Source organism: Rhinatrema bivittatum, chromosome 9, assembly GCF_901001135.1.
Source record: "Rhinatrema bivittatum chromosome 9, aRhiBiv1.1, whole genome shotgun sequence".
NCBI lineage: Eukaryota > Metazoa > Chordata > Amphibia > Gymnophiona > Rhinatrematidae > Rhinatrema > Rhinatrema bivittatum.
In genome coordinates this window covers 24,544,827-24,572,264 of record NC_042623.1, presented here as the reverse complement: position 1 = coordinate 24,572,264, position 27,438 = coordinate 24,544,827, and the positions used below count along the sequence as shown (strand labels likewise).

Below are 27,438 nucleotides of genomic sequence, written 5' to 3'. Positions count from 1 at the left end.
ACCCAGGCTTTAATCCTATCTTCATTAGATTACTGTAATGCCCTCTACCTTGGTTTACCTCAAGCAACAATACGACCCCTACAACTAATACAAAATGCAGCTGCTCGCATGTTATACAACACACCCCGGTCTGAACACATTACCCCAGTTTTACAACACTTGCATTGGCTACCCATTACATATCGTATCATTTACAAGATCCTGACTACAATACACAATCTACTTTATAATGCTAATTCCATCTGGTTATGTTCATTACTACGAATCTACAGACCTTCCAGACAACTCCGCTCCCTCGACAAATGTATTCTTGAAGTACCTACAATAAAATCCGTAAGTTTAGCACTAACCCGTAAACGAGCTTTCTCCGTTGCCGGTCCACTACTCTGGAACTCATTGCCCGAACATATCCGTTTGACAGCTAGCCGTACAGAATTTAAGAAACTATTAAAAACTCATCTTTTTACTAAAGCATATAATTTATATTAAGCTTAAATATCATATGTCCTTGGTATTTTGTTTGATTTTTATAAAATTTGATCTGTCTGTATATGTTTTTACGATTTGCTCTGTTAATGTGTAATTTTGCTTATGTATGTACCCTTTTGTAAACCGCCTAGACGCATAGTTCCCTACCCTTTGTGCGGTATATAAGCATTGTAAATAAATAAATAAATAAATAAATTTCAGCTGTGGCGGCTGAAAATGCAGATTAAAGATAATTGATTACTTAGATGATTTTAGATATATTTTTGTAAGCTTCTTAGATGGTAACTTTTTAAAACCAGCATGTGGGCACACGTGCGTATGTTATAAAATAGCCTGACCATGCGTGATTTTAAGTGAACGCAAGTGCCATTTCACCTAGAGTACTGTGTTCAGTTCTGGAGACTGTATCTCCAAAGGGACAGAGATGGGATGGAGGCGGTCCAGAGAAGGGCTACCAAAGGTGGATGGCCTTCATAAAATGACTTATGAGGAGAGATTGAAGAACCTATGTATACCCTGGAGGACAGGAGATGCAGGGGGGATATGATACAGACTTTCAGGTACTTGAAAGGTTTTAATGATCCATGGTGAACAGCAAACCTTTTCCGTTGGAAAAAAATCAGTAGAACTAGGGGGTCACGATTTGAAACTCCAGGGAGGAAGATTCAGAACCAATGTCAGGAATATTTCTTCACGGAGAGGATGGTGAATGCCTAGAATGCCCTTCCGGAGGAAGTGGTGAAGACCAGAACTGTGAAGGACTTCAAAGGGGCATGGGATAAACACTGTGGATCCATAAAGGCTAGAGGATGGGAATGAAGAGAAGAGCCATGGGGTGGCTTGCTGGAATGGTGGCTACTACCTGGTGATTACTACCCTTACTCAATAAGCCTTCACATGGTTAATGCAACTCCAACATTGCTCTCTGCTTCAACAACAAGGAGAAATGTGGATAAGAGGATTTGCATTCATCAACAACCGACCAGGACTGAACTTCACAGTCTGGGTAAACAAATAAGCATGTGGGTAGCTTGCTCATTACGGTGGTTACTACCCTAAACCAATTAAGCCTGATACTTCACTTTGAATGCATATACAGCATTGCTCTCTGCTTCTACGGCAGGGAGAAATGTGAAAAACAGGATTTACATTCATACAACATCCAACAAGGCATTGATCTGTGCAGTCTGGGTAAACAAGCATTGGGGTAACTTGCTTGATGCGACGGTTACTACCCGTAACCATTAAGCCTTATGCTCACCTTTGATGCAACTCCAACATTATTCTCTGCATCAACGGCAGGGGGTGGCAGGAAATTTGAATCAAACAGTTACCAACAAGGGCCCTGAACTTGGTGGTCGGTGAAACAGATAAGTATGGGAAAATAAGTGTGGGAGCTTGCTGGGTAGACTGGATGGGCCAATTGGTCTTTTTCTGTCGTCATTTCTGTTACCATGCAAGTGGGGGGATTTTAAGATGTGTGCTGACGCCATTACCAATTTGCTAGGTAAAACTCCCCTAATGTATTAACCTTCCTTCTCCCCTGTTAGCCCTGACCTCTAAAACCCTGCAATTTTTTGTTTTACAATTACAAGTCATCCCATAGCAGAAGTAAAGGTACGCGAGAGGGGACACTGGAGCATGCCAGTACATTATTTTTTGCGTAAATTTCAAGTTTGAATCCAGGAATGCCCATGCCCTGCCTCTTTTTAAGAACTTTTTTATTTATGCACGCAGTGGCAAATACGTGCGTATCCGGCTGGCTTTTAAAATCTGCTTGGCGCATGCCGGCCTGACACATTTGCACATCCCCTAATTTCAGTGCATGTCTGGCTTTTAAAAATCACCTTTAAAGATTTTAAAGTTGTAACCCTGCTTGGGAATCTTAGGCCTCCTTTCTTCTCCACCTACCTTCTTATAACTTTATTGTTCTTAACACGTTTTAGGGCCGGCAGTGCCGTGTAGGAGTTGGCATATAGAATTTTGAATCCCTCTGTGACCTTACCCTTAATCTCCTGGTTCAAGCATGGGGACATTGTAACATGAATTGGCTTGTCCATCACCATTTTACCCTAGTAGCAGTCTAGAAATACTATTTTAGGGATATGACATACTAACGAGGTAGAAGACAGCAGAAAAAGAGTAACTGGCCCGTTCAGTTACTCTGCAGCCATTTGTTTGTGTTGTCCCTCTCTCCCCACCTTTTGTGGTTCATCTTTTTGGGTAGATGAGCATGCATGCTCCCCTGTTTAGTTCATTCCCTGCATCCCTTCCTTTCCATGTCTAACCACAAAGCTTTATACTAGCAGTACGATCTAGATCCAAAGGCCCTATCAGATTGCTGGGAGCAAGGTACTGACCAGGTGGACAGGAGTGCACAGCCTGCCAAACAGACCTAGTCATGTGAACTTTGTATTTCTACTAATTCTGCTAGTTATTACTAGTAGTGGGTGAAATTTATTTTTTTTTATTGAGGATGGGATGTTTAATTTATTTTTAAATTTTATGTGCATGCTATTTTCTAACAGTGTGCATTAAAAACTGGCAGCTTCCCCAGGGTCCAAATAGGTCAGGAGCTATACCCAGATGGTGCCATACTCCAGACTTTGTTCATTTTTTTTTTCGTGTTTCATTTTTAACAAGAGCACATCTCTTGTTTATATTTTGCAGCCTGCCAAACTTGGGACTTGACATAATAAGGTGCACCAGTCTGTGCACACAGCTTTACCTGGGAATGTGTGCACCTTTTTTGTGCACAGACTCTTCCAATACAGCATACAAAAAAATGTGCGCACAAATTAGCACTCCTCCTCCATTTAAATCCCATGTTAATGAAGGCATTGGCTTTTACTCATCCAGGCAGAGAGGCAAGTAGGCTTAACAGTTTATGCAAGCTGTTTTGTGCGCAGAAATCATGCTTTATGCGCAGAGGCACTATTCGTACCCAGAAAACATGTTTTCTGCATGCAGAGCATGTGTTTTGGGTACTTTTTTGGGTTTATATGTTTATTTACTGAATTTTGGTGCACACTTTAATCCGTTGGCTCCTAACTTAATTCTGTCCTCTTACTGTGTTTCAGTAAGGATACAGTCATTGGCATAACCTGATCTGTTCTGTTCCCAATTCAAGCAGACTGAAAGTTTGAGACGCAAGCTCTGCTGCTCCCTGGTCAGATGAGTGCTCGTGCAGTCTGTGAGGTTGTGTGAGAGAAGAGGGTAGGGGGCAGCTGCTGAGTGCTAGTGGGAATGGGAATATTTTCTTATGGTAGTACATTTGTGTTATGGAGTTGTATGCATTTGATTCATCGGAAAAAGGAATAGTAACCGCGTTGTGAAAATTCTGGAACATTTTTATTTTTGTACCCTCAAAACCTCATCATTATCTAGAAAGTAAACTACATTTTCAATTTATACATAACGAGAAGTCGTACTTACAACACATTTGAACGTGTTTTTATGTTAACTGACATTTTTTGAAAATCTAAATAAGCATTGGTTTATGACTTATCTTGATGGTGGAATACTTATAAAGAAGTAAAATGTAAATGTTTTAGTTTTGGTTTCTTGCTTATTTTCTATTCATAAAAGCTTTTTCATTGTGGCCTTTTCTCAGAGGGCAAAACATCTGTTTAATATGAAAAAATCAGTATAACAGTCTGCATGATTAAAATTACTCAATGTGCAGCAAATGTGATCATGAAATTGTTTCCCTGTATGATATTGTATGTATGTTTCATTGTACATCACCTAGTACGTTTAGCGTAGGCAGTTTATAGATCCATGATAAAGGTAAATGCAGGACAGAAGACGAACTCTCCGTGCCCCTGCCAGTTGTATATGGTGTAGGCTTTTCATCTACAGGCTTGGAGGATACCACCACAAATCGGTCACACAGTGCAGTGCAATGTCTGCTTACGTACATCGTACATATTTACATATTCATTTTACAGATTACTTGGTAAAACGTTTTACATTTGAATTCAGTAGTTGCATTGGGCAGAATTGATTTTTTTTTTTTTTTGTTAGAAATCATTTTGGTTTTCATGAAGAAAAGAATATTTTCCTGTTTGGGCAGCCTATCTGAAAGCAATATGTTCTTGTTCCTCCTGTCCCAGAGAGTATCAGAATCAGGTAAAATGTCTGTAGCGATCCTGGGGTGAATGCGGCCACCAGGTAAACCTTAAGTCATTCCTCTGTTTTGGGAGGTTATTAGCCAGTGAAGGAAAAGAGGAGTAAAGATCCAGGGTGGCCCCTGCTGCTACCCTCAAACCTGAGCACCTCAGATCTTGGCAGGTTCATGCCATGTTGGTCTGTACCAAGATAAATAATTTAGGCTGTATTTAGAAGTTGGTAGCTTTAGTCAGTGAGCTTTCTAATTTCATTGGGGAAACGTTTATGCCACTACTACATGCAACAAAAAGTGACATTTAATACTCTGAGGTTAATTCTTCCACCTCCACATCCCCCGAAGGCCAAGAATTGAACCTTTGAAGGTGGCTCACTGAGAGCAGACTTGTGTATCCCGGATCGCTATTGATCTGGTAAACCATTAGTAATGGGGATAAATGAGAGGTGCTTTAGAAGCAGCCTTTTTTCCAGCGTGCAGAAAACTCCATTGTATTTTTCATTAAATGCAGCCCAAGTGGGATTTATGTAGACATTCATACAGCTGAATAAAGTCATTTTAATCTCCCTGGCTACTGCAGGATCTTGAAAAGCAGCTGTCCTTGTTTCTTAAAATCTGCATGTCCTTTTCACGTGGACACTGAGTTGGCTGATCATGTCTCGCAGCTTTTGTTTGGCCAAAGCTTGTGAGAGATCATTAGTTGCCTGGATGAGCCCAACTGGTAAGGTCATTGGGCTATAAATTAGTGTTAACATAGAGATCGCTTAGAGCCTTTGGACTGACTGCTTGCTTTTTTTTTTTCCATATTCCTGTTTTCACAGGACCAGTTTGTAAAGTTCACATTTCTCCATAGAAAATGATGAATGTAAGATTGCAGTTTTCAGAGCTCTTCTACTTATATACAACTCTGTTTTAATGGTTTATGTAATTTGTGATGTATTATTTATCTATATTTTATGAATTGTGTATAATTTTGTAAGTTGCCTAGAGTTTGTACCCAGGCGACAAATAATACAGTGCATTCAGAAAGTATTTAGACCCCTTCACTTTTTCCACATTTGTTACCTTACCGCCTTATTGTAAAATGGATGATATGCATTGTTCCCCCCCCCCCCCCCCTCAATCTACATGCAGTACCCCATAATACATAGCAGAATCAGGTTTGTAGATATTTGTGCAAATTAATTAGAAACAAAGTGAAATGTTACATTTACCTAAGTGTTCAGACCCTTTGCTGTGACACTCGGATTTGGGCTCAGGCGCATCCTGTTTCCATTGATCATCCTTGAGATGTTTCTCCAACTTCCCTGGCGTCACCCTGTGGTAAATTCAATTGATTGGACAGGGCTTGGAAAGGCATGTACCTGTCTTTCTCACAGGACAAGCAGGATGGTTGTCCTCACAAATGGGTGACATCGAGGAAGGAGCCCACCACTGAAAACTTCTGTCAAAGTTTAAACAGAACTTTGACTGGCCCCTACTGGGCATGCCCAGCAAGGCACTGACCCTGCAGCCAGCAGGGGTCTCCCTTCAGTCTTCTTTTTTCCGCGCAGCAGTTGCCACGCGGTGAAAGGAGCTCCCTTACCACGTTCCTGACAGGAATTCGGTACTTTTCTTTCCGAAGAAAATTTGCCCCTCAGGGGTCTCCCTTCGACAAATTTTTGTCACCTTCGCGGAAACCGGTAAGTTTTTTGCCTTTTTCCTCGACTACCGTCGAATTTGGCCCTCGAGGCCTGTTGGCACTTACCGAGCCCGCGACTAAATTTGGCCTTAAGCCATGGCAACGGGGTTCCGTCGATGTCCGGATTGTACCCGGACTATGTCAATCACAGACCCCCATAGGGTTTGTGTTTTGTGTTTGGGTAGTGAGCATGATGTCCTGACTTGCACCAAATGTGCCCTAATGACACCTAAGGGTCGCAAGGCCAGGATGGAGAAGATGGGGCTCCTCTTCCATGCACCCACCCCAACGCCATCGATAGCATCGACGTCATCGGAACCAGCACCGTCGAAATTGTACCACCATCGTCAACCCTCCGGTGACCGTCCACCATCGATGACTTCTCGGCCGTCGACTCCTGTCCCCTCCCCGGATGGGCGAGGAGACCGGAAGGACAAGCATCGCCATCGACGGCACAAGTCTCGGCCTGTCGAGGATCCACAGTCATCGACCTCTGAACAGGCCGAACCACCGACTAAGAGGCCTCGATCAGACTTGGCACCGTCCACGTCTCGTTCGCAGGCATCGAGGAAACCCTCACCCTCTCGGGGTGTGGGAGCCGTGATCCCACCGGTTACGGTGGTCCCTCCGGCTCTGCCTCAGCCTCCTTCTCCCGTCGAGCCGGGTATTGTTACCCCTGGTCTCCGGGCTGAACTGGACCGGCTGGTCCAGGAGGCCATCGAGAAAGCGATGCAAAGATTCCAACCTCCATTGGCACCGTCTCCGGCACCGATTCCGGCACCGCCACCGGCATCGACCCCGGCACCGACTCCGCCACCGAGGAAGGAACCGACCACCGAACCTTTGGTGGAAGCGCTGGCACCGCTACTACAACGTATGGAAGCACTTGTACATGCCCTTCCATCGATGATTCCAGTAGCACCGACAGCGCCATCGTCTCCGACTGGATTTTCATCGGCGGGAGAAACACCGTTCCTGATTCCCCCTTCCGGGGTGGTCCCATCGGTGCCTTCTCGTATATCTCCACCGATTTATCCTTTGGCTCCATCGGTTCCAAGACAGGCACCGACTCCATCGGCAGCACCGAAACCCTCGATGCCGTTCCCAGTACCGATTGTACCACCGGTTCCTCCAAGGTTTCCTTCGATGCCTTCGGATCCTCAACCAGGTCCATCGGGGCTTCAACCCCCAAGTGATCCCTATGATACCTGGGGTGATGATACATCTTCTGACACAGATTTACCATCACCGCCTTCTCCTACAGAGAGTAGAAAAAGATCTCCTCCAGAGGATCTCTCCTTTATTAATTTTGTAAAGGAGATGTCCGAAATTGTACCTTTTCAGCTGCAATCTGAGACCGATGACAGACACCAGATGATGGAACTGCTTCAATTTTTGGATGCTCCAAAAATCATTGCTTCCATCCCCATTCACCAGGTGTTTCTCGATCTCTTAAAGAAAAACTGGGAATCTCCTTCATCTGTATCACCAGTTAACAAGAAGGCTGACTCCACATATCTCGTCCAGTCAGCACCAGGCTTTCAAAAGCCTCAACTGGATCATCGCTCTGTTGTGGTTGAGTCCACACAAAGAAAGGCCAAGCGTCTAAAGCCACACTCCTCCACTCCGCCGGTCAAGGACAATAAATTCCTGGACAGTGTGGGACGGAAAGTGTACCATGGAGCTATGCTGATTTCTCGCATAGCCTCATATCAACTCTACATGACGCAATATAACAGAGCCATCCTTAAACAGATGCAAGATTTTGCTGACACATTACCTGACCAATATCAGCCACAACTTCAGACCCTTCTTAACAAAGGGTTTGAAGCAGGGAAGCACGAGATCAGAACGGCTTATGACATCTTTGATGCCTCCACAAAGGTTTCAGCTACTGCCATTTCGGCCAGACGTTGGGCTTGGTTAAAATCATCCAACCTTCGCCCAGAGGTCCAGGATCGTTTAGCGGATTTACCCTGCTTAGGGGACAATTTGTTTGGAGAACAAATTCAGCAAATTGTAGCTGAATTAAAAGATCACCACGAGACGTTAAAACAACTTTCTTCTGTTCCGTCTGAGGTTTCCTCCAAACAACCACTTAAGAAGGACTCTAAGAAGTCGTTCTTTCGGCCACGCCGTTACTACCCTCCATCGGCCAGGCCTCGTCCAGCTCGATCCTCTACTAGGCCTCAGCCACGTCAGCCTAGGAAACAAAGGCCTACTGTAGCCCCTCCTCCTGGGCCTGCGGCTGGCCTTTGACTCCCCTGTAGGGAACACATGCCAAACCCCTCTTCCAGACATTCCTGTAGGAGGTCGACTGTACCATTTTCTACAACCTTGGTTGTAGATCACCTCAGATCAGTGGGTGCTAACAATTATCGCACAGGGTTACCACCTCAACTTCATAACTCTTCCGGCAGACTCCCCGCCTCTTCAAGCGTGGAGTCTATCCACCCATTTGGCTCAATTACAACAGGAAGTATCTCTTCTTCTGCAATCAAATGCTATAGAACCCGTTCCTCCCTCTCAACGAGGCAAGGGATTCTATTCCAGATACTTCCTAATACCAAAGAAATCAGGGGGACTACGTCCCATTTTGGACCTTCGAGCCCTCAACAAATACCTTCAAAAAGAGAAGTTCAAAATGGTAACCCTAGGCGCGCTGCTCCCTCTGCTACAAAGAGGGGATTGGCTGTGCTCTCTCGACCTCAAGGACGCTTATACCCACATTGCGATCACACAATCCCATCGCAAATATCTGCGGTTTCTAGTAGGCCACGACCATTATCAATACCGTGTCCTACCTTTCGGTCTGGCTTCTGCCCCACGAGTCTTTACCAAATGTCTCATAGTGGTAGCAGCATTCCTAAGGAAGGAAGGTGTCCATGTCTACCCCTACCTGGACGATTGGCTAATCAGGGCCTCCACCCAACAGATAGCTCAATCCTCCCTAAAATTGACAATTCAAACACTCCTTTCCTTAGGGTTTCTTGTCAATTACGAGAAATCTTGCTTAGTCCCATCTCAAACCTTATCCTTCATTGGGGCAGACTTGGACACCTTACAGGCAAAGGCTTACCTTCCTCTTCAGAGGGTCCACACCCTAATATCCCTGGCTCGCCAGCTCCAGTCTCAGAACACTGCCACGGCTCGCCAGTTCCTCATTCTCCTAGGACACATGGCATCCTCGGTTCAAGTCACTCCCATGACCCGACTAGCCATGAGAGTAACACAATGGACTCTACGACACCAATGGATTCAAGCTTTTCAGCCTCTGTCCTCCATAGTCACAGTCACACAAGCGCTGCGCCTATCCTTAACCTGGTGGACGACTCAGGTCAACCTCCTTCAGGGCTTACCTTTTCTTCCACCGGATCCGCACGTAATCCTAACCACCGACGCTTCTCACATCGGTTGGGGAGCCCATGTGGACGACTTTCAAACCCAAGGGTTATGGTCCAAAGAGGAAGCCGAACACCAGATCAATTTCCTGGAACTTCGAGCAATCCGCTATGCGCTCCGAACTTTCAAAGATCATCTATTTCATCAGATAATCTTAATCCAGACGGACAACCAAGTGGCCATGTGGTACATAAACAAGCAGGGAGGCACAGGCTCCTTCCTTCTGTGTCAGGAAGCTGCGCAGATCTGGGCGGAAGCCCTCTCCCACTCCATGTACCTCAGGGCCACTTACCTGCCGGGAGTAGACAATGTATTGGCAGACCAGCTGAGCCGTGTCTTCCAACCACACGAGTGGTCACTCGATCCTCTGGTAGCGACCTCTCTGTTTCACAAGTGGGGTTCTCCCCGCATAGACCTCTTTGCGTCCCCTCAGAACCACAAAGTGGACGATTACTGCTCTCTCATTCGGAGCCAGCACTCTCGGCCGAGAGATGCATTCTCCCTCAAGTGGACAACCGGTCTGCTCTATGCATTCCCTCCACTCCCTCTTGTGTCAAAGACTCTCGTGAAGCTACGCCAGGACGGAGGAACCATGATCCTGATAGCACCTTACTGGCCACGCCAAGTATGGTTTCCAATACTCCAGGATCTCTCCATCCGCAGGCACGTTCCTCTGGGAAAGGACCCGCATCTGCTCACTCAAAACGACGGATGCCTCCTCCATCCCAACCTCCAAGCCTTGTCCCTGACGGCATGGATGTTGAAAGGTTAGTCCTTCAACCATTTAACCTTTCAGATTCCGTTTCTCGGGTCCTGATAGCTTCACGAAAGCCTTCCACAAGAAAGTCTTACTCATACAAATGGAAAAGGTACACATCATGGTGCACTTCTCAGTCCCTTGATCCCCTTTCCTGTCCAATCTCCAAATTCTTGGACTATTTATGGCATCTCTCTGAATCAGGTCTTAAAACCTCTTCTATCAGAATGCATGTCAGTGCGGTAGCCGCCTTCCATAAGGGTATTGGGGGTAATCCTATTTCAGTACAACCCCTAGTAACACGCTTTCTTAAGGGCTTACTCCATCTAAAGCCACCCTTGCGTCCTCCGGCCCCATCCTGGGACTTTAACCTGGTTCTTGGTCGTCTAATGAAACCTCCTTTCGAACCTCTGCACTCCTGTGACTTGAAATATCTCACTTGGAAAGTGTTATTCCTTTTGGCTGTTACTTCAGCTCGCAGGGTTAGTGAATTGCAGGCCCTAGTTACCTATCCGCCTTACACTAAGCTCCTGCAGGACCGGGCGGTACTCCGCACTCACCCTAAATTTTTACCTAAGGTAGTTTCGGAGTTTCATATCAATCAATCTATCGTACTACCTATCTTTTTTCCCAGGCCCCACTCCAACTCTGGAGAGCAGACCCTGCATACCCTAGACTGTAAACGGGCTCTAGCTTTTTACCTAGACCGTACAGTTTCTCACAGGAAGAGCACTCAATTATTCGTCTCTTTCCATCCTAACAAGTTAGGACAACCTATGGGTAAGCAGGCTCTTTCCTCCTGGTTGGCGGACTGCATTTCTTTTTGCTATGAGCAAGCTGGCATTCCTTTTCAAGACCGTGTTAAAGCACACTCTGTGAGGGCCATGGCGACGTCAGTGGCACACCTTCGATCGGTGCCGCTTCCTGACATCTGCAAAGCTGCAACCTGGAGTTCTCTCCATACCTTTGCAGCCCACTATTGTTTGGACAAGGCTGGAAGACAGGACTCCATCTTCGGCCAGTCTGTCTTGCGTAACCTTTTTCCAACCTGATGTGCCAACACCCTTCCACCTACCCGGTAGGGTGCGGATGCCCTTTCCCAAATTTCTCCTCAGTTGTTGTGCCTGCTGCACACCGTTGGGTACATTTGGTGCAAGTCGGGACATCCTCAGCTCGGTACTCACCCATTTGTGAGGACAACCATCCTGCTTGTCCTGTGAGAAAGCAAATGTTGCTTACCTGATGTAACAGGTGTTCTCACAGGACAGCAGGATGTTAGTCCTCACGAAACCCGCCCGCCTCCCCGCGGTGTTGGGTTCGTTTTATTTTTCCTTTCTAGGCACTGCCTGTAGCTTGATAATCAGACTGAAGGGAGACCCCTGCTGGCTGCAGGGTCAGTGCCTTGCTGGGCATGCCCAGTAGGGGCCAGTCAAAGTTCTGTTTAAACTTTGACAGAAGTTTTCCGTGGTGGGCTCCATCCTCGATGTCACCCATTTGTGAGGACTAACATCCTGCTGTCCTGTGAGAACACCTGTTACATCAGGTAAGCAACATTTGCTATATAAGGTCCCACAGTTGGTAGTGTGTGTGTAGAGAGTGTAAACCTGGTCACATCTCTACACACACTTTATTACTTTTATGAACCTGGCATCAGAAACAATTGATGCTACCCAGATTGCACGTGTGGAGCATTTATAAACAGTGGGACTGTATGAATTTTATTTCAAGCTAAGTAATAAGGTTTTTATTAGAAAGTTGGTTGATTAAATACAAATTAGCATAGAGATTTTAAGAGGGTTTCTGTTATTGAATTGGCAAATGAGTGACAAATTAAGGTGTCCATTGCTGATACTGCTTGGGGGCCCCTTGCATGGTGAGAGGTGGGGGATGTAAATTTGGGTAACACCAATTTTTTCTGATACTGTGTTCATAAAAATAATAGTGATTTCCCAGCATGTAGCCAGATGGTGTCAGGACCAATGGATTTATGCTCCCCTGCCAGCAGATGGAAACTTGAGTCAGGTTTCAAAGCTGACGTCACCCTAGATACATCCCTACAGTGACCTCAGCCCTTCAGTATTTCTCCGTCTCCGGCAGATGTAGACATGCTTTCCCTATGAGGATCGCTGTACCTTTTGGAAGATGAAATTCTACTTTTTAAATTGGAGAAAAGATTGATCCCCGCTCTCCTGCAGTGATAGCTAAAGGTCCTTCCCCCAGATGAGAATTCCGGGGGCGATTTCCGAGATCCCTCAGAGGTGTGTCTTGGTCTGGTAGCCGGTTCCCAGGGTGGACTTTGCTGCTGAAGCAGCTGAAAAGGCAGCAGATGCAGGAAGCCGAGCGCGGCGGTGATGGCCAAAGCCCTATCCCCACACAGCAGGAGACAGTCTCTGTACTCAGCAGATAAGTGCTAAGCCCAGATAAGTTTAAAAAAAAAAAAAAAGGTCCTCTTGATTCAGAGACGTTGGAGGGGTTTCGGTAAGACTTCCGGTCTCCTTGCTCTGTGTGCCATACCGACAACGTTCCCGATCCCATTGGGGTAAGGGGAAGTGGGCTTCTGAGCGGGTTGAGCGGCTCCCTGGTGGGCTATTCCCTGCTTTAGGCTTGGTAAGCACACCGCGTGGTAGGCCGCGGTGGCACAACTTGCACATGTTTTTGTGCCTGTATTGCCCACCATAGAGCTTCGGTATGTGCAGTGCCTATCTGTTCTGCACGCATAATGCCACACATGTACATATGCACACAACTTGCTAGATGCAGAATACAAGGAAAGCCGGGTGCATGGACTTGTGCGTAGGTGCCTGAAATCTGTGTGCATAAAAGTTTAAGTGCGAGCTGTCTGAACATGCAGTTACCAATGGCTCCGGCAGCAAAGAAAGATAAGCACCTTTCTCTCTGTGCTGCTTATCATGTTAGGGCTGCACAGTCTGACCTGGATTCCAACTTAGGCCAGCTTTGTGAGGAAGCCCAGGGAGAGTTGGTCTCCCCGGACTCATGTAGCTTTTTAATTTTTTTTTTAAATTGTATTGTTTCTATTGTTGCATTTCTTATTCACAGTCTATCAGTATATAAAAATAAAATTGCCATAGCTATTCTCTAAAATAAAATCCTAGGGTCTCCCTGAAATTCCAATAGTTTCTCTAGCTATACTGTAGCAAAACTTATTAAAAGAAAATGTAATGCAGAAGAACCTGACTTCCCAGGAATCCGTGAGGCAAGGAAAGTGCAGATTGAACTTTGACTGCTACTTATGTTGATTATTTCTTGGCATGAAGATTTTAATAAGTATTTGTGATTTTGTTTTTAAATGCTGTAAGATGGAGGCCAAGGGAGAGAAAGTTATTTCTTAAAAAGCTTCCTTCTCTGTTCCCATGCTGTTTCAGGAAAAGAAAATATAAATTTAAGGATGTGTTTAACTCTCCTCATGTCCAAGTAAAACTGTGTTTACGGTGGCTATAGAAAGTCTACACCCTCTTCCAAAATGTTCACCTTTTTGTTGCCTTATACCTTGGAAGTAAAATGCGTTATGATTTTGTTCCATGTATCCACAGATTCTACCACACAACTGTCAAGTGAAAAATGTTCCGGAATTCCTTGGAAACTGAAATAGAAATAAAAACGTGAAACAGCTTAGTTGGATAAGCATCCAAACCCTTCCCCCCCCCCCCCACCACACACAAAATCCTAAATACCTCCAAGCTGTGATGTAACCAATTGCCTTCAAAAGCACACACCAAGGGATTTGGCCCCACCTGTTAAATTCACACGGTAGCAAAATAAATTCAGCAGTTCTGTTGGCTTTCTCTGCTGGGTATTGCGCTTCAAAGCAAAGACCCAAACACGAGCTCCAGAACAAAATTGTGGAACAGCACAGACCCGGGGATGATTGTAAAAGATTTGCAAAACCCTTAAATATCCCTTTGAACATGGTCAAGATGATTATTGTGAAGTGGGAGGTGTATGGTACCTTAAAGATCCTGCCGAGGTCAGGTGTTCCCGCCAAACTGGTAGACTGAACAAGGAGACAACTAGGAGATCAGTAGCAGCTTTGATATAGCTACAGACTTACATAGTGTACATGTGACAATATCCCAAATAGACCACAAATCTGGCCTAGGTGGTAGGGTGGCAAGAAGAAAGCCCACCTTGACTCTTATTTGAAAAATGCAAAGGAGCACTCAAGGGGCAACTGTAGCCATATGGCAAAAATATTTGTGGTCTGAAAAAATTAAACCAGAACTTTTTGGCTTGAATGCAAAAAACATTTTGGCCTAGATTTATCAAATTGCTGTAAATATCCCATATGGTAGAAAAAGGAGCGTGTGTTATGGTAATTTCCTAATTATCACAATATGTGCTATGTTAGCGCTTCACATAGGTGTTAACTTTTTGCACTTTGTGGTAATATCTACAGAATTGCATTTCTACCTGCAAAGAGCTCATTTGATCACTGGGGGGAGAGGAAGAGACTATCTACAAGGCCCTTCTAGTAGTTAGCTATTTATAGCTCTATAGGAGGCCCACCTAGTAACTCGAGGTGAGGTTTAGGTAGTAGTGTTGGGGTTAGGGGCCACGTTTACATGCAGAGTGAGATGTAAGAACAGAACAGTGTTCTCTTGTGAAGATTTGATGTCCTTCGGAATGAGGAAACTCGTACAACGATGAGATTTGTACAGTGTTCTCTCAACCTAGCTTGATGGACTCTCTACTTGGGTAACATCAAGCTAGGTTGAGAGAACATTGTACAAATCTCATCGTTGTGTGAATTTCCTCATTCCAAAGGAAATAAAATCTTGTGCAAAGTTGATAGAGAAACCTCTCTCCCGATACTCAGAGCTCTAATTGCTGCCACCAAGTATTAACTCAGATGGGGAGATAACCATTTGGATTTCAGTTGTATTTTTTGGATATGTGTATGCTTTCTCCCCACCCCCCCCCCCTCCCCCAGTAAAACATTTTTGGCCCTGAAAGGTGTGGCAAATGGTGTGTAGATGAGTGGAAAAAAACTCCTCATTTAAGTGCATGCGAATCTGACGCACTGAAACAGTGAAAAATGTTCAAGGGACTTTGACTTTCTGTAGCCACTGTATGTGGTGATTCATGTTTTTCAAGTTAATAATAAGATGTGTGTAATGCTGCTCCAAATTGAGCAAGCTAGTCAAATATATTTCTCTCCCTTTCGTTGGAATGCATTTACAAGTTTTGTAGAGAGATTTGAGATTTTTTAATTTCAAATGTATTTTCCAATTTGCTCTCTAAAAGGAAGAGTTAAAAAAACAAAAATGGATGCGTGACTTTATAACGTGTGCACATGTTATAAAATTGGGAGCGGCGTGCGCAAGGGGGGGTAGAATTTTGCAAGTTTTGCGTGGCGATGCATTGCAGCCTTCCCCTTCCCCTCTCCTCACCACCCCCTAATGTTTTTTTAAGTTGCTGTTCCTCTGGAGCAAAAGCAACTTGCATGCGCCGGCTGAGTGTTGGTGCACGCTTCCTCGGCACAGCAGCCAAATGGCCACTGTACTGGCAGCTCCAGCCCCTTTTCTTTGGCCCAGCTCTTGTTTGTAACCCCTATGTTTTATGCGTGCAGGCCATTTAAAATCGGGCCGTAAGGATTTAGTGGTATATAATAAAAATAATTGCAAAAAATCTCTCAGCAATGACTCTAAATTACAATAAAATATAACAAATATATTAATGTCATAAAATTCCAGTTTCAGAGAGGGGAAAGGGTATGACCAACCCCTGAACTCTCATGGCCGAGAAAAATAAAAAGATTTCCTTCAGACTCCCAAATGGCCACCGAAGGACTCCATAGTCAGTAATAGTAGGCGTGATGCTATTAGTAACTCTACATCCTTGTGCCTTTCTGTAGGTGAGAAAATGGAATGTATTGCAGTTTCCCCCTTTGAATCTGTTTTTGTTAGCCTTTAAACCTCCTCCATATTTGACAACAATTAATACTGTTACCAGCACTTGAGACTGAAATGAGACCCTGACTCATGCTCTGCATGTCAACTATTCAGCACCCTAGCGGAGGTGTGGGAGGTGATGTTCTCAATTAGAAATGTCAGGCTTGCATTGAGCACTTGACAATGTTCATAGTCCTGTGCTCTCTGCAACCACACTGAGCACAACTCCTTTTCAGAGCCACAGACTGTGATCAGCTCAAATACGGATGTGGCAGCCACAGCTGGGATAACAAATCAAGAATGCTGCCCTTGTTTTCCAAGTGCTGTTCTTGAGACATGATGGTTTCATATCTGTGTTCCAGGTCACTGCCCCGGTATCATTTTCACTTGTAGCTCCTGCCTTCTGTAATTTTGGAGTATTTGGAGAATCTGTCCGAATACAGTTAAGCATCATGTAACCTCCTCTGTAGATGCTGTCAGTTTGTATAACCTAGAATGGCACCTATACATGAGGAACCCTTCTATAGTGGCAGGGTGTTCTTGTGAATCAAAGGTTATCTATAGCATGTTGGGTTACAAGTAAAACAGTCCAACCTAAATAATCCACTGGATTTATCCTTGTAATACTTAGGATATACAGTGAAAATAGAATGTTTTATTTACTTAAAATGTATATTCTATCTTTTTCCGTCGATAAGCAGGGTATTTAGCCATGCATAGTGGGTGACGTCATCCGTGATGTCACGAGGTGGAGCTACTCTCTTAGCTGGAAGAGCTTTGAAATGCGCATGACCTCGGGTTCCTGCGCTCCTCGAGCTCCCCTTCTGTTTTAGTTTTCCGCGGTTACACACGGATGTGTGGCTACTCTCGCCCTGACCGAAAATTAAAACTTCAGAAAAAAATCTCGACAGATAGCAGAAAAAAGAAAAGATGTCAAGGAGCCCAGGTTTTAAATATTGTACCTGCGGCAAAATTGTCGGTGACCGGGCATAATTATTGCTACTTATGCCTTGGTCCCAATCATGATCAGGCCACGTGCAGGGACTGTGGTAAAATGTCCCCATGGGCCAGAAGACAAAGAAAAGAAAAAATGGAGAGGATGAGGCAAACATATGCCCCCTCCCCGACGGATGATCGTTTGTCCAAGTCGTCCCCGGGTAGGCGAAAGCCCTGATCAGAGGCCCCTCGACTCGCGCACTCTGCCTCAGAAGGCCATGTGTCATGTGTCGACCACTCCGCCGACTATGACGCATGCGCCGTTAAAACTGGCGTTGTGTCCTGCGTCGATGCCTCATACGACGCTACAGACGCATGCGTCGACTCTATTGAAGAAGTCTATTTTTACGAAGCATCACAAAGCATCTCCTCAATCTACGACGCAATTACTTCAAAAACCTTCTCCCCCGCAACCGGAAAAACCAGTCTCAGCACCAAAAATTTCAAATAAATCGGGGAAATCTCTCTCAAAGACGAAACATACTATTACTCCATCTCAGCCAGGAGATCACTCTCTCCTTCACCAGTTTTATCGGATTTTGTTATTGAGGACTCACCAGGTGGCTGGGAATCCTCCCCCAATCGAGGTGCTCGTCCTAAACACTCCAAAAAGAGACCAAGGTCTCCTCATTCATCAGTCCCTAAGACGCCGTCTAAACGATCAAAGAAATCGACCAGATTACCTGACCATCTACGTCATCAAACAGCTGAAGAGACAATGTCTCAAATAACTATGCTGTTACATACGTTCTTTCATGGTTTACCATCTGATCCTAACGTTTTACCACCAGATTCCTACATCACCACAGGTTTCTCCTGATCCAACTCATGACCTGCCATCTCCACAACCATCACATTCCCCTCTCTCTCTCTCTTTTCACACGATCTCACCAGATCCTTCTCCGGTGTCATCTCCTGGAAGCTCAAAGGGTATTCCATCAGACCCCCTGCAAGAACTTCCTCAACCAACTTCTCTACCAGAAGATTTAACTTGCGCTAAATTCTAGAAAAATTGGGTTTAGCCTTAAATATAGAAACTCGAAAACTTCCAGACCTAAGATCTGAGGTTATGGGGTTTCTCCAAATACTGGATGTTCCAACTGAACCAACTGCTCTACCTTCTCACCAAATATTGGAGGGTCTTATGGATAAAGCTTGGGATACTCCACACCTTCTTCCATCTATTTCTAAGAAAATACATTTAAAATATAGAATGCAAAAAGCCTCCTACTACTCAAATGTGCAGGTTCCTCACAATTCAATAGTAGTAGAATCGGCAATGAAGTGGGCCAAGAAAAACAGACTATACTCTAATACACCTCCCAGAAAGGACAATAAACTCCTAGACGACTTTACAAAAAAAGATTTACCAAAATTCTAACCTTAATTCTAGAATTAACCATCAGTTTTACATTATACAATATTTATTCAATTGTACTCAACAGCTGCAACCCTTGTTATAACTACCTCTGCCTCAACCCTTCCTAGACCTACAGGAAGGCTTGTGTCACTTGTTGCGGACATCATATGAAGCCTTTGACACCTCTGCAAGATCATCAGCTATTTCAATTTCCGCTAGATGTCTGGCATGGCTTGGGGCCAGCAGTATTAGAGAAGACGTACATGACAGACTAACCAATTTGCCTTGCAGACCAGATAATCTCTTTGGAGAGAAACTAATAAGAAAAACAGTCTCTCTGAAAGAACAGAATATAGCAGTCCAGTCTTTAATGACACCTCTTGGTACGCCTTCAGCATCTAAGCGTTTCTTTGGCCAATACAAAAGAGATTACTACTTTCGCAAACCATACCGCTACTATCAACCCTACCAACCAAGTTATAGGCAACAGCTTTTCCAACCTCAGAGACAACAAGCCCAGCTGCAAGGACAAAGACCACAGCAAAGAACACCAAGACAACAAAAACCACAGCCCTCTCAACAGACGCCAAAGCAATCTTTTTAAATCATCTTGCCACAACAGTTCATGTGGGGGGGGAGACTATCCTTATTTCATTCCCAGTGGTCCAAGATCACCACAGATCGGTGGGTATTGAGCATAATACTTCAAGGGTACCAACTACATTTCAGCTCCTTCCCAACTCTTCCACATCTCATTACTTCCAAGACTCCTCAAAATCAAGTACCTTCTCTCATGATGGAAGCTTCCATTCTCCTTCACCAGAAGGCAATTCAGCCAATTCCTTCTTCTCAAAAGGAAAACAGTTTCTACTCCCAATATTTCCTCATTCCCAAAGGTCTGGAGGCCTACGCCCTATCTTGGATCTTCGAGCTCTAAACAAACACCTCACGAGAGAGATTCAAAATTACTTCTCTCAAAAGCGTACTTCCCTTTCTCATGCGAACGACTGGATGTGCTCGCTAGATCTAAAGGATGCGTACACTCGCATACCAATCCACAAGGATTTTTGGTATTACCTTTGTTTTCAAGTTGCGAATCATCACTACCAATACAAAGTACTCCCATTTGGTCTTTCCTCTGCCCTGAGAGTTTTCATGAAATGTCTTGCTGTTGTTGTGGCACACTTACGCAAACAGGGAATAAACATATTCCCTTACTTGGACGATTGGCTTCTAGTATCTCCCAATCCACAACTCCTGAAGCAACAGGTGGAATGCACGCTCCTTTGTCTAGGGAACATGGGATGGATAGTGAATTATGAAAAGTCTCAACTCCATCCTTCCCAAACCATTCAGTTTATAGGAGCATTGATTCAAACACCAATATCCAGAGCTTTTCTACCTCTGGACAGAATCAAAACCTTACAATCCCTTTCTCAGACTTTTTTACGTCGGACAGTAGTTCCAGCTCGACAAATAATGGTACTCTTAGGGCATATGGCGGCAGCAATTCATGTAGTTCAAAATACTCGTCTACACATGAGACGTCTCCAGTGGGGTCTGAAATCTCAGTGGAACCAACTGACACAGCAAATGTCCCACAAAGTACAGGTGACATGCTCCATGAAAAAAGACAAAATGGTGGCTCCACCCGTTTTGAATGAAGGAAGTCCTTTCCAACTTCCTCCTCATCAGATAATACTCACAACAGATGCTTCTACGAGGGGCTGGGGTGCCCATCTCTTACATCTAGACACTCAGGGTCTTTGGTCAGAAACAGAACAAAGTCTCCAAATAAATATGCTGGAACTAAGAGCAATCAAGAACTCTTTGATTGCATTCCAGTCATGGTTACAAGAGAAATCAGTAATGATCCATACCGACAATCAGGTAGCCATGTTCTATATCAACAAACAAGGGGGTTCCAGTTCCTTGACACTTTGCAAGGAAGCGGTTCAAATATGGGAATGGGCAGAACACAACAGGATCTTCTTACAGGCATCCTACCTTCCAGGTCTTGCGAACACAAGAGCAGACAAACTAAGAGTTTTCCATCCCCACGAATGGTCGCTCAAGCAAACGGAAGCAGACAAGATTTTCGCAAACTGGGGTACTCCAGAGATAGACCTCTTTGCATCAGAAAACAATCAAAAGGTACAAAGGTTTTGTTCTCTTCTTCCCATCGCGCACAGGATGTCACAGGACGCTTTTCTGATTCCTTGGGAGAAAGGCCTTCTATATGCATTTCCTCCCATTCCACTAATTTCACGCACAGTCCAGAAATGTATTGCAAACAAAGCAGACCTAATACTAATAGCTCTAGCGTGGCCAAGATAACCGTTGTTTCCTTATCTACTTAGTCTCTGTCACTCATCCAATACTCTACTGAAAGACCCCTTTCTCAAGACGCAGGGAATCTGATTCACCCCATGCAGTACTCCCTTCATCTGACAGCATGGAGATTGAGCAGCAGTTACTGAGTTCCCTGAACCTTTATCCAGACATTTTGGAAGTCCTCATAGTATCACGAAAGCCATCTATCAGGAAGAATTACGCCTTCAAATGGAATAGATATTCAGAATGGTGCGCCCATCAAAGGCTTGACCCCCTTTCTTGCCCACCTGAATCGCTGTTAACTTATCTCCATCTATTATCTTGTTCAGGCCTGGCAGTAACTTCTATCATAGTTCACCTTAGTGCTATTGCAGCTTACCATGTCACGAATGAGGGCTGTTCCATCTCTCCCATTCATTGATTTCCAAATTCATGAAAGGCTTGCTTCGTCTGCACCCGCCTTTTTAAAAAGCCAATAGTGCCATGGGATATTAACATAGTCCTCGAAGCATTGATGAATCCACCCTTTGAGCCCATGTCTTTATGTTTTTATGTTTCAATGTAACGCCCTGTTGCGATTGTTCTGTTGTATTGTAAACCGATATGATTTGTATATTATACAAGAATGTCGGTATATAAGAATCCAAAATAAATAAATGTCAACCTCCACACTTAAATTCTTAACGTGGAAGGTGCTTTTCCTAGTGGCCATCACTTCTGCAAGAAGAATAAGTGAACTTCAAGTGCTAGTAGTCAGTTTTCCATATCTTCAATTTCACCATGATAAGGTGGTTTTACGAACTCACCCTTCATTTCTACCAAAGGGCATATCTGCTTTTCACTTAAATGAGACAATCTCCCTTCTGTTTTTTTTCCCCAAACCACATTCTAACGATCGACAAAAGTCTCTTCATACCTTAGATTGTAAAAGAGCTTTAGCCTATTACAAGAACAAGAGACTCACTCAGACATTCTTCTCAATTATTTGTCTCCTTCAATCCAAACAATCCAGGTCAAGCGGTGTTAGAGAACACTTTCCAACTGGCTTACCGCCTGCATCCAATACTGTTATTCTACAAGAGCAATACCTTTTACTTGTCCTGTGAAAGCTCATCAGATTAGAGCCACTGCAGCTTCGAAAGCGCACATTCAAGGAGCACCTATCCAGGACATCTGCAGAGCAGCGACCTGGTCGTCTGTTCATACATTTACATCACACTACTGTCTCAATCAGCAGTCTGCTTTGGATTCCTCCTTGGGATCTGCAATTCTAAAAACGTTTTCATAAGTATTGATGGCTGTCCACCTTCCATTGGTTACAAAAAAAAAAAAGAATGAAAAATAAATTCACTCAATTCAAAAAAAATAAATAAAAAATTTTTCATTATTGGCAATATCTGTTTTCAACCTATGTGCTTAGGACTCCCACTATGCATGGCTAAATGCCCTGCTTATCGATGGAAAAAAGCAAGTTTGCTCTCCGTAAATGGTGTTTTCCGTAGATAGCAGGGAATTTAGCCATGCATTCCCACCCACCTCCCTGGACAGCCTTCCATCCTCACAACACCTACACCAGCACTTAGCTTGGTAAACCAACTGAAGGGGAGCTCAAGGAGCGCAGGAACCAGAGGTCATGCCCACTTCAAAGCTCTTCGAACTAAGAGAGTAGCTCCGCCTCGTGACATCACGGATGACGTCACCCACTATGCATGGCTAAATTCCCTGCTATCTACGGAAAACACCATTTACGGTAAGCAAACTTGCTTTTATCACTTATTACCATTCTATAGGATCATCATGATGGTCCTGCCGTTTTCAGAAGATTTTAAACATTTATTTAAATTTGCTTTTGGTTTAGGCAGCCAGGTGAAAAATGGACCAGCACCAGCTTCCATCTACACACACTTTCAATATGAGAGCTCTCAGAAGCTTACTTTGCCTTTTTGGGGGTGGCGCTTCTGATTTTCTTAGCCACTGAAAGCACCACGTGTACAAGCTTTTATTAGTAAGAGTCCAAAGTGAGCCTTCACAAATATTATGCCTGTATCCTAATCAAAGATGGGCGCTGTTAGAATATATGTAAGATTATATTTTGTCAGCTTCACATCACGTGTGTGTGTGTGTGTGTGTGTGTATGTGTATGCAGAGAGAGAGTAGCAGTAATACTTACAGCATTCCCAGTGAAAACTATATTTCTATCAATTCTGGAATCTTCATAAAAATAATTATGATCTCTCCCTCCTGTTTTCCCTTGCAGAATTTTAAATTTTAGTTTTGAAACAAACCAAAATGACCTGGTCTCTGTATGTTACACCTGGGTTTCAGTGTAGTGTGGGATGACTTAACTCCACCTAAAGTTTTTCTAACCTTCTAAAGGCATAGACTGAATTGAACAAGCTGTTTTTATTTCTTAAAAGGAACTTTTTTGGGTGGGGGAGGGGGCAGAAAACTGAATTCTGTTTCCAACTATTTAATCTTTTAGCTCCACCACTGGCTTTATGCCTCATGCACAGTGTTTTTTACGTTGTGAAACTTTTGTGTTTAGGCATTTGTCTTATGCTCAATTCCACCAAAGTCAGGAAATATGATCTCCAGACTTTCTTCATCTTAAAGAGATGATGGTTGCAAGGGAAAGTTTATAAATAAGAAAGGAGTTAAAATTTGGCATGTTTTGATCCCAGTAGAAACACTGTGGGGTTTTTCTTCAGGGTTTTACATATAGCTGCAGCAGAGGAAGTATAATTAACTCTTAACATTTTCTATTCAATGAAATACATTACAGCATGCTTCTAAAGGGAGATCTAAAGACCTTTTTCTTCCTTTTTATAGTTACATAGTTACAAATGTTGGCTATGCTGAAAGAAGAAATAGTCTAACCTTTGTGTGACTGCATAATCATGCCCTCGCCATGTATGAAAATCCATCCCCTCCCCCAGCTCCCACTCCATCATCTGTAATCAGTTTTGCAACAGATCTAAAAAAAAAAATCCTTCTTGATCCTAAATCTGGCTGAAAGTTGGTACTTCCTGCCCAGCCCCCCAGCATTACCAAAGATGTTTTTAGGTTCTTGTCTTGATGATGCTTAATGTGTCCTTGTAACTATGTATTAATGCCTTGTGTTGTGTCTGTGTTTGACTCATTGCTGGTAATTGTGGTAACAGGCTCTAAGAAGAAAGTACGCTGGTTTCCAGTTAGGAGACTCTTCACTCAGTCCTGTCCCAGCCTAAGGATCCCTAGCAGGTTTTTAAGAGAAGGTGGGTGACAATTACCTGCAAAACATCCTGCATTTTTTCTCCTTTGTTGGGTAGTGGGAGTTTCCTTTGCAAATCTATCTTCCTCTAAGCTTGATAGTTGTGGAGTAACTTGGGATGGTCCTATGTCTTTGCCTCCCTCTTGCTCCTCTCTTAAATTCGGTGCTTCTGGTACTTGACTAGTTAAAAGTAGGAATGAAATTAATAGGACTCCTTGGGATGAGATTCTAGTAAATCTGATTCCGCCATAATTATGAAATGCTTGCAGAGTTCTGCACAACTGACATCCATTTTCATCTAACGTGTCTGAGCCAGAGCTGGATCTGTCGTTGAGCACAGTAGGCATGTTTCTAGAGGCACCTGTGCTATGCAGGGCACAAGTGATCGCTCCCCCTGCCCTCCCCTCTTTCTGGTAGGGAACCAGCACTTCTTACCTGTCTGCGGCTGCCTGTTCCAATTTCAGTCTGAAGCTCATAATCTTGCAGATCCTGTTAGCACCGTGAGTTCAGACTTCCATTTGAAGCAGGCAGAGGAGGAAGGAGATGCAGGTAAGAAATGCTCTTCTCCTAGCTGGAGGGTGCAGGGAGACGGTCAGAGTTATGAAGGGGGGGGGGGGAAGAGGCACATGAGATACAATGGCCAGCCCAGGGCTGGTTTTATAAGTACCCTAGTTCCCATTGCTGATTAGTAATTCTTTTGGGGGATTGAAGAGTCTGAAGTACATTTCCTGATCATCTGAAATACAAGTTGACATGCTAAGGTGAATTTTCGAAGGAGTAATGCATGTAAATGTAACATAGCAATTTTCAGAAGCCATTTACCCACGTTAAGTATGCTTAACATGGGTAAAACCTATTGATAATTCAATGGGATATATATATTAGCATTTACATGTGTAAAACCTAGTAAGCCTGTATATGCTTTTGAAAACAGGCCCATTGTGTTTACTGTATATTGTAACATTGTGGTAGTAAAGGGGGGAGGGTGTACTTCTGTATCTGCCTATTGTGTATAACTAGATTGAATCTCTCCTGACCCTTTGTGTCCATAATATTGCAAGTAACATTAATTTGATTCTCCACACACACTATAATGTGATTATTTTGTTGCGCATTGGCTGGCTTTACTAAGCCCATAAAAGTTTGCAATTCTGGGGGCACAGTGGTGCCTGTTTTCTACACACACAAGCCTTTCATTATCTTAAGGTTTTCTCTGTGTGTACAGACAATAGGCTTTTTTTTTTTTTTTTATTTGCAGGTGGCTTTGTAAATAGTCTGTCTTTGCAGAATAGATAAGCCAGGCACCTAGGCTGCCTGATTAGAGAAGTACATCTCTACATACAGGGTGCAGAGAAAAACAGGCCAGGTGTCCATTTTATGCTGATACCAAATAATACATTTTGGGGCTGCATAATAGTTAGTGAAAATTCAGGGTTCACCCCTACAGGAGCTGAGGCAGCAGCCGACCCTTTTTATGGGGAGTGAAGTCAGCTCTTGAATTTTTCCCATCGATAGCAGGGCTGAATTAGCCATGCTGTTATGGGAATTGTCAATCAAGCCTAGGAGGCGGAGCTTCAAAGTGATGTCAGAGCTTTGCTCTGAGGCTGCGCGTGAGATCCCGCGCTGGAATCGACTCTCCTCAGTCTGTTTTTCTGCGCGTGGGATCGCACGTGGAGCTTCAGACCACCTCAGCATCACCTTCTCCCTGAGAGGAAAAAACTTTAAAAATGTCAAAAAGATAAAAGAAAATGTAAACATGGTAGGAAGGAAGGGGGACTACCTTCGGGATTCAAACCATGTCCCTGTGGCAAGGTCATGTCCATCACGGATGGACATGACCGCTGCTATCGGTGTCTGGGCCCAGACCACCCAATGCAGGCCTGCCAACAATGTGGCAAGATATCCCCCAGAGCGTGCCGACAACGGCACGAAAAAATGATGGTGCTGACAGGGCAGAGACAGGGCTCCTATGCCCCACCCTCGGAGGCCCGATCGTCATAGGGACCGACTGCCCCGATGCCCCCGCAGATGCGTCGAGCGTCGTTGCTGGAACCGGCGGCCTCCAAACGGGGTGAAGACCGAAGGACAAAGTCCAAGCACAATGTGCCTTGAGGCAGAGACCCGAAACGCATAGACCTTCATGATTGAGATGCTCCATCGGCGTCAGAAAGCCGAAAAATCCGGAAGCTGGTGCAGGGGACCGAGGCTTCGGTCAGGGTGCACAGCGCGAAGGCGTCGAAGGGCGCATCAATCTCGCAGCCGATGCATGGCGCATCCTCGGCGCACCTACTTCAGCGACTCTCGGCGCGGTGCCAATGCTGAAGCACAGCTCAAAGACCGTGCCTGTGGGGGAGCCGGATACCAGTCAGAAATGAACACCGCACGGGAAGCGACCAGCCACGCATCCACAGCGCACATCGACGCAATCACGGGAGAGACAACACAGACCATCCCCTGTACATCTTATCGCGGCGCCTTTGACGCAAGCATCGACATCGGGGCTGAAAGTTGCCTACAGGTCGATGCATGCGACAACCAAATCACACAGAGCATCCACAAGTGAGCAGGGCTTCTCAGGTTCCTCTTCACTATCCGGGGGCGAAGGTCACCCACCGATCACACCTATATCCTCGGGATCCTCTTTGCCATCCCTGCAGGTATTCTCAGACCTCTCCTCTGTGTCACACCACAGATCCACCATAGAGATGCTGCAGGAACCACTATCAAAGAAACCAAGATTGGCGACGGAATCTCGGACGCCCCGTCACCACACGCAATGGAAAGCTGCGATACCACCACGGCGTTCCTTGGCATCACCTCGCCTTCCGATGCATCCTCAAACAAAGGAGGCCTTTCTGAATCTGTCCCTGGCTCTCTCGAGCTTTTATGAAGTCATGCAAGCTTCCTTTAATATGCCAGCTTCCTCTCCGGACAGCGGTGAGCAATCTCCACCTCCCTCTACTCAAGTCACCCACATGGGTCCAGATCACTGTCTCCAAGGGCCCAATTGCTGACGCTGCCATGGTTGCCACCCTCGCCGGACCACATCGCAAGGCCAGTCTCTCCGGTGGACCCTACTAATTCTCCTGATTCCTCCATGGGATACCCGTCCAACCCGGGAGAAGGGCCTGTGG

At 44.7% G+C, this 27,438-nt stretch overlaps 1 protein-coding gene across 2 annotated transcripts in view; it reads left to right on the top strand.

The window, feature by feature from the left end:
- Positions 1-27,438, top strand: part of KLHDC10 (kelch domain containing 10) — a 98,950-nt gene that overhangs the window by 29,259 nt on the left and 42,253 nt on the right. The window contains exon 2 of one of the 2 annotated variants that reach the window (XM_029615226.1): positions 24,216-24,308. The exons of the other annotated variant lie outside the window; for it this stretch is intronic. Within the exon in view, the coding sequence (XP_029471086.1) occupies positions 24,216-24,308 (93 nt within the window). The remainder of the gene's footprint in view (positions 1-24,215; positions 24,309-27,438) is intronic. 2 annotated transcript variants of the gene reach the window in all.